Genomic DNA, 15,026 nt, shown 5'->3' with positions numbered 1-15,026 from the left:
TTGCTCTTTACATTTTAAAAACATTTTTCTGTTTGGTTTATCCTCTTCGTCCATTTTCTAGCATTTTCTTCTAAGTTAGAGATGAGAAGTGGTGATGTACGGGGCACAGAGAGGGTGAATGCCGCAGCAGTGACTGGCTTAATCAGGGGTCTGGCCCTTCCCTCTGTGCCGACAGTTCCATCAGACTCGCTCTCCCTCTGCGGCACTCTTCCCCACCCACACTCAAAGGAGGGCCTTCTTGCTATTGTTAAAGGAGAACTTGATATTCACCACTGTCAAAAAAAGAGTGACTCAAATTAAATCCCACTTTTACCTGGTCAGATCCTTTGGGAAAACCACAAGACAAATTATATTGGTCGGAAGTTATTAAGACTGGCCTCAGACACTGCTCAGGGGAATTGCTGAACAATGCCCTCATCTTGTTCCAGGCCAAGCCAGGGCTGTTCTGAGCCACAAATCAGTCTCTGAGCATCTCCCAGCCTTCCCAGAGAAGAGAAGCTTTACTGGGGGTGCGGGGTTGGGGTCTGCAAGTCAGTCCCAACTAACCTCAGAGAATACCCAGGTGGCCTTGAAAGGCCTGTTAAGAATTATCGGATGGAAGCATAATAGAGGGACAATAGTGAAAGCCAGGGAATTATATTTTGTTGACCTACTTACAAGATTAACCTGAGTACATTGCTTCACCTTCTTTCTGGTCGGGAATTCTAAAAGCTCGGTTGTCAAGTGCTTCTAGAACCACCAGTTCTTGTCACATGTGCGGTGTGGCCACTGACTCACGGAGGGAGACCGGGAGTGGGAGGCAGGTCAACCGTGAAGGAGGAGAAAATGTTCTGGAGAGGTTTATCTCTTTCTTCTCATTATGTAAGATGTGGTTTCCTGGAAGAAACAATATGCTAAGTAAAAGTTAGGGTCCCAACCCACAGAAGCCTATTTTAACCCACATTGTTGCTGACTATATTCAATTTAATTTAATTCAAATCAACAAGGCAGAATTTTTTTTCCTGCCAGAAAGGGGAGGTAGGCTTTGCCGGTGACCCAAATGGTGCAGTTGAGAGTTTTCACTGAGCAAGGCAGGGTGTGTGTGCATGGGGGAGGGCAGAGTGGAGAGATGAATAAATGTGGCCCCTGCCCTTAAAGAGCTCACACTGTAGTTAGAGACAGACACACACTCAACTAATATGCGCAATGTTAATGGTGGAGTTGTTGTCAGACCGGAGAATAATGGAAGTATCAGTTCCGAGTGGGAAAATCCAAACGATTGTGGAAGCTGGGATGTGAGGGCATTAAGCATCAGAGTGGCAATGGCACGGTGGACATTTGAGGCAGAGAAAATGGTTGGGGTGAAGGCTCAGGGGGGTCAGCTGCAGGGCACACAGTCAGGGAGCAGCAAGACGCTGCTGCAGAGCCGGCGAGGTGGGACGCAAGAGCAGAGGGGCAGGTGGGCCTTTGTGGTTGGTCAGATGGCCTAATCACTTACATCAAAGGCAATTGTCCACACTTTTCATGTTGAATTACATGTGATTCAGGTAATTTTCAAAAGCTTAATTCTTTTAAACAAATGTGGTCTTGCCTCAGACAGAAGAGTTGTCTCATATAAATAGTTCATTACCATGAAAAACAAGAAAGTGATTAATTGCAAAACTATATTTTGTATTTAACTGTCTCGGGATAGATTTGTCAAAGAGCAGCACAAGAGATGTTTTCATAGCTTTATGTCCTGTTTTGTAACCGGTCCATTCTGTAACTCTGTACCTTATTACGGACAAGGCTTGCAAAGCCTTGCGCTGTCACTGAGGGTGCCAAGTCTGCAGGCTCTAATATGGGGTCAGGGGGAAGAATAAAGGGAAAGATGAAGAGAGGATCTCTAACAAGGGCCAGGCCCAGGAATAACTTGCCCAAGACTGTAGAGATCTAATATCAGTGCCTGCCATCTTATGTGAGTATCCGGACAGCGTCATGTATAAATTTCTTTCCTTGGGGTTCCATGGAGTGAGGACCCTGTGGTAGGCGGTGAGAAATCAAGGATATGACTTCTAGCTCAATGGTGCTTACGTGATTTTATGTTCTCTGGACAAGAGGCTGAGTGGAATTCAGTCCTTTATTGAGATATTTGGTTGAACCAAGCATTTATCCACATCTCCATCTTCAGTTTAATTTTTCCAATGAGGAACTGAAACGTAGAAAACTCACGGGCAGAGTCTGAGTTCCTGAAATTCCAGTTCATTTGTAAGTCATTAATAGGTAATAATATACATACATATTAAATATATTATAAAATATATGGTGAGATGCTTTAAGAAAATACCTTCAAAACATGACAAAGTAATTATTATTGTCTACGTCTATTTTTCATTTTGCTTGTTCAACACGATGCTCTTGAAGACTGACACCTCTGTCATCTGATTTTGAGATACACACTAGAAATATCTTAACTGGGGAAATGTCTCATCTCACTCTTAAAAATCCTGGCTCTGGTCCTGATGGGGGACCTTTTTGAAGAAGCATTATTTTGTCTCTTACCCTATGTCTTGCATCTACACATGTGAAGAGAAAACCAACGATATCAAGCATTTGATCCATTTACACACTTCTGCCCCCTCACTCTCATCTATAAGGAGACAGCTTTTCAACTGTACATTTTCACCTCTATGGGCAAACGCCAAATAATGTAGCGGTGTTACCAACAATAGAAAAAAACATACAAAACCAACCATAAAACACGGTGTCTGGCTAGCAATAAAGAATGGCGTGATAAGTTATGGTACGTCACTACAGTGGCATATTGTACAATTGTTGAATGATAATTAGGAACACTGCACAGAAACATGAAAACATATGTAGGATATAATGAAAAGGGAAAAGAAAAACACATCATTATAATATGTAAGGTACATATGCATGTGGGGGAGGCCTGGAAGATAAAATACCAAAATGGAAATACAGTGGTTCTGTTAGGATAGTGGGACTGTGGATTTTCAAAAACATTTTCTTTAATGTTATAAAATAATAGGAATAACAGTGAATTCACCAAATAAATGATACTGTAGGTGCAGAGGGGAGATATTAATAAATAAGTAGAGGTTGGATATTACAAAAGGGAAAAACATTTAAAAACATGTATCTTCCTTCCTTATATTTGTCAGCTCAGTGGATGTTAAGATCCATGGTATTGAAAACATTTTCAAAGGAGCTGGTTAGTAGGGTTTGGAAGAGAGCCTGAGCTTAACTGTATCTGGATTTCGTCTGCCCTGATGATTGCAAGAGTAATGAAATCTTGAAACAGTTGTCTAAATATGCTCCAGCTTGGGTATCTTGGCTGAATTCACACCTTGGAATCAAGAAACAGTTCAGAAAAAGGACCCGTGTGCATAATAAATAGGAATATAGAGCAAGAGAAATTCAATAGAGAAATTTCAAAAATAAAATGCCTATTTAAAATCAAGTTGAAATGACTATTTGCATTAACAGCAAATGGAAAAATAACTAATGCCTACTTAAATTTATATCTGTCTGAAAGAACACTAGGAACAATCCTCACATCTAGCACGTCTATGTGAACAATTTGCTAAAACTGTTGATTGGCATGAACTGCTCTGTTTGCCCCTAAAGGGCGCAAACACTTCTCACTCCTGTTTTCTTTCTCTTCCACCTCTGTTCAAAAGAATGACAGTTTTACCCTGAATGGCACTTAACAAGTGTTGATTCGGGGCACTAGTCTACCTGACTGCATGTTAGGAGGGGGTTGCTTAATATAAGATTTTAAGAAAAATTCACACACACAATCACACGTTTTATTCTTTCTGGTCAAAGTTAAGCCTCCCAGCTCAACACTTGCACACCGTTATTTTAGCCTTGCAGAAAATTCCCTCAAATGCATACTTAGATAACTTAAGTGTCTTAAGTAGGTGGATGCAAGAAGAAACCCGAAGTAAGTTTCTTCTGAAATAGAACTTGAAAATATGATAAAATACCTTATATCTCTAAACTAGTAGTTGACTTTGGATTTGGACATTGGGGTGTGTGTTTGTGTGTGTGTGTGTGTGTGTGTGTGCGTGTGTGCATGATGTCAAGGAGTTTGAGCTGGTTCCAAGAAATCAGAAAGTAACTTTTCCAAACCCCAAACTACACCTGACTCTACAAGCATCTCTTTTCAGACCCTGTGTAGGATTTGCTGAGTCTCTGTGAACATCCCTCTCTGATGTCTTGCTATCTCATGTCTAAAGATGTCCACAAATGGCAAACAAATTAGAGGAAGTTTTTATGCCTGAGTTATCCAATAATTTTTACTTTCATAGAAACATGAATTCCATCTTTCAAAATGCATTAGAATTATTAAGAGATATTATGATTTTGGAAAACTATTTTCCCTCCGTGCCAAATCCAAAGTAAATTACATTTAGTGCAAGGGTATGTATTAGACTATTTGGGGCTATACCAATATTGAAAAAAATTCTTCCCAAACATATTTTACTCTCAACATCTTTATTTTATTCCCAGAAATGTATTTTGTTGAATAAATAATATTTGGTAGTAAAACAAATCTACTTTCATACATTTACAAAATTCTTTTGAGTCGTAGCAAGACTTCAATCCATGTCGCATAAATGTTTTCATGAATTGTGTAACTTTGGCATGCATTTTGCTGTAAGTCATTTCTTGGCAATATATAAAGCGCCTTTGACATAATGCCATGGAATATTCAAACTGGGAACGAACGATAGAAATAATCTAGCGTCAGTCGGTTCCACTCCTCCCATTTCAGGGAACTGAGGTGAGAGAAAATAAAATTTGCCCAGGATCACACACCTCATTTTCTGACATTTAAGCCCTACTAAAAAAATTGCATACTTTTGATGTTGAATTTAACTTGAAAATTGTGATTTTTAAGGGCATGATTCTTAAGACACAATAATTGCTAAACTTGAAGAATTGCAGAGTTGGACCTGAAATACACAAAAGAGGTATGTAGCAAATTTTTGTCCTCAATTCCCCTTTTGGGAGAAAGTGGCTGAAACTATCTGATCATTAACAATAAAACATCGTTCTTTGAGGGATGCAAAATTATCCTGACCTCCAGGATGAAATTTACCACCATTTCTATATATAATTCAATATTTCTCTTCAACAGGGATCAAATGGTATTCTGGCTGAGTGCTGTCTTGTCTATTACAGTTGAGCAAGTGAAATAGGAAATACATTTCAGGATCCCACTGTGATGTTTTTCCTTAGCAGCAAAAAATTAAGTATGAAATAAAACTGACATTTGTCATGTAATGTTCACTGATCAGGTGAACTTAATAAAATCTGGGCTTTAGTGAAATCTAGTAGATTAACTCCTGTTTCATTGGCATTTACAGTCTCTGGGAGTGTTGAACAAATGTACAAATAATGACATTTCCAGAAGTTTAACCGTTGCATTTCATGTAAATTCTGCATAAAGTCAAGACTAATGTATTAACTTCATAGTCTTTAGATTTTAAAAGGCATATAAGAATAGTAATTACCAGTACGTCTCCCAGAAATGTTAAAGACACTAGGATACACATGTAAAATCCATTTTGACTTGATGAAAACAAATTCTAATCTATGAAAATATTACATCAAGTCATTTTGCACCTGATGAGGAAATTATACATCAATGATCGTAAATGTTAAAAAACACTTCAGATAAAGACCCAGTAAATCAATTTCAATGAAGAGTTTAAGAAGTAACATAGCCATCTAAAAATGTTAGTTTTTCACATAGCTGGTCACATTCATTTTACTTTATTTGAAATCCCTGATCTTGTCAGAGGATAATATCAAAAAACTCAATTACATAATTCAACTCTCTTTAACTCCTCTTTGTCTGAAAACCACCCCACCTGGAGGGATGGAGCTGTTCTATCTTGATTTATTTTTCTTTCAGCAAATGCTAAGTGTGAAAAGCTTTCACCAGATAAAAATCATTTCATATAATGAAGCATTAAACTGTTTTTCTCTCAGTTTCCTCAGACCCAAAGCAGCTCTGTCTCCCTGTGGACTGCCCATGTGTGATTTCATGCCTGGTGTCTGCAGCCCGCTCTAGGTCTATCTTGCCTTCAGATAGACTTGACAAAACATCCGACATGGTTTAAATTGTTAAAAAGCAATTGGAACTGCTTCCTCTCCTACCCACTGCCTCTTCCAGTGTCCTTAGCCCTCATCACCCTTCCCTAAAATGTGTCCCCAACATGCCTATGTACATGGTTTTCAGGCACCAGAGGTTTGCACACCCGTCACATACCAGCTCCATTTCTAACAGTGTGAAGGCTGTTGGAGCAGGGCAGTTTCCTTCCATCGGGAGCTGAGTGTAGTTGTGTGTCCATCAACACAGCGACCCTCGTATGCAAAGCTTAGACTATAGTCTCGTGGTCCCACCTGCCTTGGCTCTGATTGATGTAGCAACAGTATCTGTCATAGGGACTGTTCTGCTTATAGGAGCAAACGATGATGCTGTCCTGGGGCACAAAGAAGATGCTGTCCTCGGGCTCAGGGCACTGGGACCTGTCCCAGGCTGAGCGCTTGGCTTCCAAGGCACTGTAGGTGAGGGAACTGCCCGAGGGACAGTAGCCGTCCAGGTATCTTGATGTCTCCTCCTGAGGCCCGCTATGGACCAGGCTCTGGCATTCTCCTTCCTCCGCGGGTGAGGGGGTGGTGATGGAGCTGGCCATGGCCACCTCAGCCTCCCCCTGGCGGGGAGGCTTTCCCCTGAGGCCTGCCTTCTTAGCCAGCTCATCTGAGCTTCCCTTGCCTGACTCCAGGTCCGAAGGGGTCCTCAGCAGTTCCACCACCTCCTTGTCCTTGTGTTTCCGGAAGCAGGGCAACTTGCGGACCCACAGCAGCTCATTTTCAGGCCACTTGGTGCATCCCTCAGTTTTCCTGGCCAGGGCAATGGCCGCGATACCTGGTAGGCAGATGGCTGGCCCGATGGCCAGGAGGGGGATGTTTCCCAGAGTCTCTCCTTTCATCCCAGAGACGGTGAACATGAAGCCAAAGACCAGGAAGACACTGACCAGGGCCACCACCAGCCCAGTCCTCGGGTTAATGTCATCAGGCCGCATCTTTCACTCCATCCAGTTGGGGGCTACTTGCTGGACGGGGAGCAGCTTTTCTCTCTTCTGTCAGAGGCAAAACCACAGTGGGTTTAAAAAACAAACAAACAACCCAAGTCAATTTCCCACCCACCAACTCTCTGTCTCTCTTACTCTTGTCTCTGACTCTCTACTTGTATGTCAATCTTGGTCTCTGTCTCCGACTTTATTTCTCTGTTTGTGCTGCTCTCACTCTTTCTCTGTCTCTCTCTCTCTTACTATTGCAACCTCTGTCTCTCATAAACGTCCACCGACTGGGATGACCCAGGTACCTGAGGTTTCCTGCCGTCTCCCAGGAACAGGGAAAGAAGCCAGTCTGAGTCTCCTTAGAAACCTCCACAGCAGCTGTCCTCTCGGCTCTCTCCCTTGATTCTGGAAGGAAAACCCGGCTTTCCCCACTGACTCTGCACCCAGGCGGTGGGACGTGGGAGCGTGTCTTTCCCGACAGCGCCCGCCGGTCCCCAGTGCTCTGGGAGCGGAGCGGCGGCGCAGCCCAGCGCCCGGCTTTGCGCGCAGAGCTCCGGGTGCGGAGGGAGGGAGGGAGGGAGGGAGGGGGGACAGTCTGGGGAAGAGGGAAAGCGGCGCGCGAGCCTGGGCTCGTTACATCACCTGCAGAGCAAGCTCAGAAACAAAGAGGGACGCGCAGGGGCGCGAGCGGGTGAGCCCCCGGGGAGAGGCTACCCGGGCAGAAGAGGCTGCCCAGGGTCTAATCGGGGTGCTTGGAGCAGCTGGGGTTCGTTGCGCCGCTGCCCAGGAGGGCTGAGCAGGGCGGCTAGACCGCTTCCGTGCCCGGGGGGATCCGGGGTGCGAGGGTGCCGCTGGCTGGAGACCAGAACTCGGGTCGGTTTGCCCACGGGGCAGCCTGCGCTCCGAGTCCGCGGTCCGAGGGCCAGAGGTGCCAGCTGGAGATGTCCCTCGAGGACCTGGACCCTTCTCCAGTTACAAATCTGGGTGACCCAACCCGGATAGCAGCTCACAGGAGGTTCCCCGACCACGCGTCCCTCAACCTCGAGGCTCTCGGGGCTGCTGGGCTGCCCTCCTCCGGGGTCCCGCTGCCCGCGGATGCTGTCGGTCCGGAGGCTGGGCGGCAGCGGCGCGCACAGGCGCTCTTGCCCCGGAGCAGGCTGCGCAGCGGAGCGCACGGGACCAGCGCCCAGGCTGGGTTAGTGATGAGGGGTGGATGCCCGGTCTTGCTCGAGCCTTGCGGGAGTCACCAGAGTCCTCCCCTCCAAGTCTTCCAGCTCCGGAGCCAGGAGAGGGTGGCTTTGGAGCCAGGATCCCACTCCGCCGTGGTGCCAGCCAGGCTGGCTGGGTCAGAGGAGAAGGGCTCTCCGCCCCCGGGTCCTCATCTCGGCACTTGCCACCCAACACCCAGCTAGCGAGGAGGAGAAGGAGGGGCCTTGACTGGGGGGATGGGCCGACCAGCCCGAGATGCAGCTCCAGTTCAGGGCGGTTCTCTCCTCCCTCGCTGAAGCCAGTGTGGAGAATCGCTCTCCTGCCCACTGCAGCGGGGGCACGGAGTCCTCTGGCCCCCGGAGCAAGACTGAGTTTGGCTGTAGTTCTCCGACAAGGCTGCCCATGTAGGGTAGATGGGGAATAGTGAGGAACAGGAGGCAGGGGTGGGGGTACCTTCTTTCATGTCAAGGCACTGTCTTGGTGGAAAGAACTTTGACTATCCAGGCCTTCCCCACTTAAACTAGCTGTGTGTTCTTGGGCAAGTGATTTAACCTCTCTGAGAATCAGTTGACTCATCTGTAAAATGAGAATATTACTACCAAATATGTGAACATTAGGAGGACTAAATAAATGCATGGTTCCTAGCACCATGTTTGGCACATGGTCCTTGTTCACAAAATGGTTAAAATGTATATTTGCATAGTATGTCATAATCAATGTAGGGCATGAGCCAAATCGTGAAGGGCCTGTCTGTGGACCTTTGACTTTATCTACTAGGCAATGAAGAACCGTGAAATTATTGTAAGCAGGGATGAACACAAAGTATTCCATTTTTGACTGCGGGTTAGAGGACGAGTTGGAGAGGGTGCATGTGGAAGCAGGGGGACCTGTTAGGATGACAGCTCAGTTAGCCAGGCAAGACATGGCGTGGGCCTGAACAATGCAGGGCTAGTAGGGGTGGTTAGAAGAAAGTGACTTCGAAAGGTATTTCAGGGAAGAATCAAGTGTCTTGGATCCAAGGAAGTGAGATGGTGGTGGAGTCAAGGCTGACTCTCCAGCTTCTCACTCTGTCACCTGGGTGGCTCGGGATCAGACTCCTAATTTTCCACTCCAGCATCTACTGAGTGTGTCTTTTTTACTCAGCTCATTAGATAGTTGCTGTTCCTCTGGACATAGAATCATTATTTCAGAAGGAAGAAAGGGCAAAGGGCTAAGGGCAAAAGTGGGATGCCAGCTGTTTGACTGTTTATATCAGGAAAATAATAGTTTCCCTGGTGGCCCCACCAAGTAGATAGACACCTGCTCATATCTAATTGGCCAGAAGGTTGTCATAGGGGCCACCTCTGGATGCAAAGGAGCCTGGGAAATCAGATTTTGTTGTTTTTTTGGACCAGATTTATTGCCACACTGAAAAAAAATCAACGTTTTGTTAGCAAGGAAAGAAGGGGGACTGTATATTGGGGAAGCCATTAGCAGTGTGTGCTGCACCTGCTGGACCTGTTTGCCTTCTTGAAGCCTCTCTCCCGCCTCTACTAACACCATCCCCGCCATTTCCCTCCCATCTCCCTGGCCACTCATTTGTAGGCTACTTTGCAAACTCCTCTCTATTTTATTTATTTTTATTTTTAACAAAGCCCTTAGATGTTGATGTTCTGCTGGCTATTTCCCTGTTACCCCCTTCTGATTTCTTGTCTCTTCTCTTTCTGTAATAGTTTCAAATACCAATTGGACAGGCTGACGACTCCTAAATTTAGCTCTTTAGCCTTGTCCTTTTTCCTCAGTTTCAGATTTATAATATCTAATTGTCTGCTTGATATCTGTCTGTATGGCTCACAGACACCTCAAACTCAATGTGACCCAAACTGAGCTCGTCGAATGTCCTTCAGGCTTGCTCTTTCTCATTTGACCCCTACTGAGAAACTTTGGAATTGTCCTCTATTCCTTTCTCTCCCTAACCACCCACATCCAGTAAGTCCCCCCAGTCATCATGGGCTTACCTCCTAAATCCCTTGATCTTCTCTTCCACCTGTACCTGAGGCAAATCACCTTTGCTCCCTGGGTTTCACTTTCCTGTGAAATGAGGGCTTTGGATGAGGAGGGAGCTGAGGTCCATGTCAGCTCTACCAGTCCAGGTTCTCTGTCAGTCGCTTCTGCAGGGTTGAACTGATGTCAGCGTTGTGCAGGTGCTCCCACAGTAGTTCTGGAAACCAAGCTGGATCCCAAAGAAGCAACGGTTGCTGAACAGAGACTTCCTCTCACTCACACAAGCACCTAATTCCATTCTGACTTTTAAGCCACGCGGTTCATCTACTTAGGCATTAGATAAGACCCATGCATAAAACCACAGGACGCTTCAATCACTGTTTCATTACAAGCCTCATTCTCAAAGCAGTTCCTTCTTAGAGGTAATTCCAATGGTCTTTGAACAGCAGGTGTACTTGCCCGAGTCAGCAGCACCCCAGGTGGGTGGGAGGGAGGCATTGCTCAGGGTCACAATATTCAGGGACAGAAAAGGCGTTCTCAGTATTTAATTTCTTGCCTTGTACAAGCTGATTGCACTAGGATTTTAAAACCTTAAGCAGTTCTTGGAATGCTAAAAACATATACAGCCATGTACAAAAGCTTTTCATCAGAAGAGAAAGGAAATTCAGGTGGGAATGAGGCTTTGGCATGCGGGTGTTTGAGAAGGAAACACAGAACCTTTTATTTCTGAAATTATAGAAATCATGGGATGCTGGAATTTGAAGAGATCTTATAGAATATCTCCTCTAACCCCCTTTATTGTACAGATGAAATCCAGAAAGGTTGCATTCACTCAATGTTACTTGAGTATTTATTGTGTGCTTGGCAGTGGGCTCGGTGCTGGAGATACCAGTGAGATAGGTATGGTCTGCCTTATAGAACTCACATTCACAGAGCAAGTATTAGTCAGGATAGGATAGATTATGTCATGGCAACGAAAGACTTCCAGATCTCAAAGGCTGTATGTTCACACCACATGTCCATCATGGGCCAGCTGCAGCCCCGCTCCACACTGTCTTCACTCTGGGATTCAGGCTGACAGGGCAGCCTCCATCTGGTACATTGCCAGTCCATTGAAGCCAGGCAACTGGAGGCCCTGCGCTGAGCCTTCCTTTCAGTAGCTTCTTTCTACCCCTCCTTACAGGCCAAAGAATCTGTCAAAGTGATGTGCCCCATCTGGAGACCTTCCCCCCTTTCTAGACCATGTCATGGGTACCTGGTAACTTAGAATTCTCTACCTTAACAGCCCTGTGCCTGCTACCAGGACTTGGGCACAGCTCTTTGCTAGGTCCGTCCTCCCAAGAGTTGACCATACTGCAAGTGTGCATACCCGTAGCACTGTGGGATGACCAAGGGGCCACTGTGCTTTTGAGTATAGGTAAAACTTAGGCATGCAACATAGGGTGTCTGTGCTCTGCAGGTCAGTCCCTTGGTGGTTCAGAACAGAGCCAGGGGTGGGAAGAGAAGGGCAGTGTTCATTTCACTCTTGCCTGGGGCCTCACACATGGAAGAACCAGGCCTGGTTGGGGGATTTGGAGAACGGAGGGAGAAAACCCAACTCATGTTTTAAAAGGCTCAGTCTAGGGGCCAGCCCTGTGGCCTGGTGGTTAAGTTTGGCATACTCCACTTCGGCAGCCAGGGTTCAGTCCCCAGGCGTGGACCTACACCACTCCTTGGCAGCCATGCTGTGGCAGTGACCCACATACAAAATAGAGGAAGATTGGCACAGGTGTTAGCTCGGGGCGAATCATCCTCAGGAGAAAACAAAAAAATGTTCAGTCTAGCTGTTGTGTAGAAAATAGACTTAAGATGGGTCCAGGGCAGAAGCAGGGAGACCAGTGGGGATATTATTGTAACTATCCAGGTGAGAGATGATGGTGGCTTGGACCATGGTGGTAGCAGTGGAGGTGGCAAGAAGTGGTCAGATTCTGGATATGTTTTAAGGTAAAGCTATTGCTAATAGATTTGGGATGTGAAGGAAACTGAATAATCAAAGATGATTCCAAGATTTCAGGTGGGAAATCGGGAACTTGGTTTGGGACATTTTCACTTGATATATCAAAGTGGAGATGTTGATAGAGTTGGTGTGCAAGTTTGGAGTTTTGGGGAGAAGTCTGGGCTGGAAACATAAATTTGGGAGCTGTTGGGATATGATTAGCAGTTAAAGCCCTGGGCCAATGAGATGACTTAGAGAGCAAGCACTGATAGGTTAGATAAGTTTGAGTACTAAGTACCAAGGAACATCAACATTTTGAGATTGGGGAGACCAGGAGGAACCCCCCCCCAAATAGATTATTGAAAGATTGGCCAGTGAGGTGAGAAAATGACATGTCCAAGAAGCCAAAAGAAGAAAGCATTTCAAGGAGGGCATAGTGATTACATCAATTCTGTTGATAGGTCAAGTATGAAGAAGACTAAAAAGTGACCACTGGCCTTAGCAACATGGAGGTCATTGGTCACCCTTATAACAGCAGTTGTGGTGGAGTGGGTGAGAGTGAAGTCTTTATTGAAATGAGGCCACGAGAGAAAAGAAGAGAAATTGAAGGCAAAGAGCAGAGAGAACTCAGAGTTTTGCTGTTAAGGAGAACAGAGAAATGAGATGATAGCCAGATGTGTTGGTGTAGAGTAAAGAGAGAGAACTTTTTTTTTAAAATTTTTTGTTTATTGCAGTAACATTGTTTTATAAAATTGTAAAAATTTCAGGTGTACATCATTATACTTCTATTTCTGCATAGATTACATCATGTTCACCACCAAAATACTAATTACAACCCATCACCGTACACATGTACCGAATTATCCCTTTCACCCTCCTCCCTCCCCCCTTCCCCTCTGGTAACCACCAATCCAATCTCTGTCCCTATGTGTTTGTTTATTGTTGTTATTATCTACTACTTAATGAAGGAAATCATACAGTATTTGACCTTCTCCCTCTGACTTATTTCACTTTGCATTATACCCTCAATGTCCATCCATGTTGTCACAAATGGCTGGATTTCATCGTTTCTTATGGCTGAGTAGTATTCCATTGTGTATATATACCACAGCTTCTTTATCCATTCTTCCCTTGATGGGCACTTAGGTTGCTTCCAAGTCTTGGCTACTGTGAATAACGCTGAAATGAACACAGGGGTGCATACACCTTTACAAATTGGTGTTTTCAAGTTCGTTGGATAAATACCCAACAGTGGAATAGCTGGATCATATGGTAGTTCTATCCTTGATTTTTTGAGGAATCTCCATACTGTTTTCCATAGTGGCTGCACCAGTTTCACTCCCACCAGCAGTGTATGAGAGTTCCCTTCTCTCCACATCCTCTCCAACACATGTTGTTTCCTGTCTTGTTAATTATAGCCATTCTGACGGCCGTGAGGTGATATCTCATTGTAGTTTTGATTTGCATTTCCCTGATAGTTAGTGATTTTGAACATCTTTTCATGTGTCTGTTGGCCATCTGTATATCTTCTTTGGAGAAATGTCTGTTCAGGTCTTTTGCCCATTTTTTAATTGGGTTGGTAGTTTTTTTGTTGGTAAGATGCATGAGTTCTTTATATATTTTGGAGGTTAGGCCCTTATCAGATGTATGGTTTGCAAATATCTTCTCCCAATTGTTAGGTTGTCTTTTCGTTTTGTTGATGGTTTCCTTTGCTGTGCAGAAGCTTTTTAGTTTGATGTAGTCCCATTTGTTTATTTTTTCTATTGTTTCTCTTGCCCGGTCAGATGTGGTGTTTGAAAAGATGTTGCTAAGACCGATGTCGAAGAGCGTACTGCCTATGTTTTCTTCTAGAAGTTTCACAGTTTCAGGTCTTACATTCAAGTCTTTAATCCATTTGGAGTTAATTTTTGTGTATGGTGTAAGGTAAGGATCTACTTTCATTTTTTTGCATATGGCTATCCAGTTTTCCCAACACCATTTGTTGAAGAGACTTTCTTTTCCCCATTGTATGTTCTTGGCTCCTTTGTCAAAGATTAGCTGTCCATAGATGTGTGGGTTGAGAGATAACTTTTTAAAAGATAGGAGCTCTCTTAGCATTTTGCTTGTAGATAAATGCAAATTTAAATGACAATGATATACATTTTTTATCCATTAAATTTGTAAGTATAACAAATAGTATGGTTGCTAGGGGTGGTGCACTAAGATGAGCATTCACATGTACTGATGGTGGGAGTGGGTCAGTGCTAACTTCTGAGTGGAGGAAATCTGTCCAGACATGTCAAGAGCCTTGGAAAAGTAGTACCTTTTCATGACCATTATATTGAGAAATGTCGACTATAGTATGCATTGGTGGAAATTACAGACCCAGGCACCATCTGAGTAGATTAATCAGCATTTACTTATCTCAAGGTGCAGAAGGAAGTCCCCATATCTTCACCATCAGGCACGCAGTGGGGGATGGTAATGCCTGAGTAAGGGAAAGTCACATCTAACTCTCTGGAAGCAGAAGAGTTTCTCTCCAGGTTCACCATAAATACATAAAGCTTATTCTCATGAGGCAGATCCAGGCCTGCTCATAGCCTGGCCTCATGTCTGCTGGGACCACCTGATACGACAGCAGAGCACAGTTCATGAGGCATCAACAAAGTCCTCATTATCATCCTCAGACTCTCCAGGCCCACACAACTTGTCTGAGTACTTTCTTAACTCAGTGCCATGGAAACAGAATGAGGGCCATTTTGTGGAAGTCTCCAAAAGTCAAACAAATTAAGATCTTAGAC

At 44.6% G+C, this 15,026-nt stretch overlaps 1 protein-coding gene across 2 annotated transcripts; it reads right to left on the bottom strand.

Moving 5' to 3' along the window:
* Positions 1–4,472: 4,472 nt before the first annotated feature.
* On the bottom strand, positions 4,473–8,454 carry TMEM215 (transmembrane protein 215). 2 transcript variants are annotated; one of them, XM_087444224.1, is made up of 3 exons: positions 7,722–8,454; positions 7,385–7,484; positions 4,473–7,139 (listed from the first exon to the last, which is right to left on the bottom strand). In XM_087444224.1, the coding sequence occupies exon 3, from the start codon at positions 7,080–7,082 to the stop codon at positions 6,375–6,377; it is 708 nt and encodes a 235-aa protein (XP_087300350.1). In that variant the 5' UTR covers positions 7,083–7,139; positions 7,385–7,484; positions 7,722–8,454; the 3' UTR covers positions 4,473–6,374. The 2 variants fall into 2 exon arrangements, with proteins under 2 accessions (XP_087300350.1, XP_004428428.1); XM_004428371.3 differs by having other exon boundaries at positions 7,385–8,454.
* Positions 8,455–15,026: the final 6,572 nt, after the last annotated feature.

Source organism: Ceratotherium simum, chromosome 20 (assembly GCF_057802395.1).
Source record: "Ceratotherium simum simum isolate JZ-2026a chromosome 20, ASM5780239v1, whole genome shotgun sequence".
Classification (NCBI taxonomy): Eukaryota; Metazoa; Chordata; class Mammalia; order Perissodactyla; family Rhinocerotidae; genus Ceratotherium; species Ceratotherium simum.
This window is presented reverse-complemented; position numbering and strand designations above follow the sequence as displayed.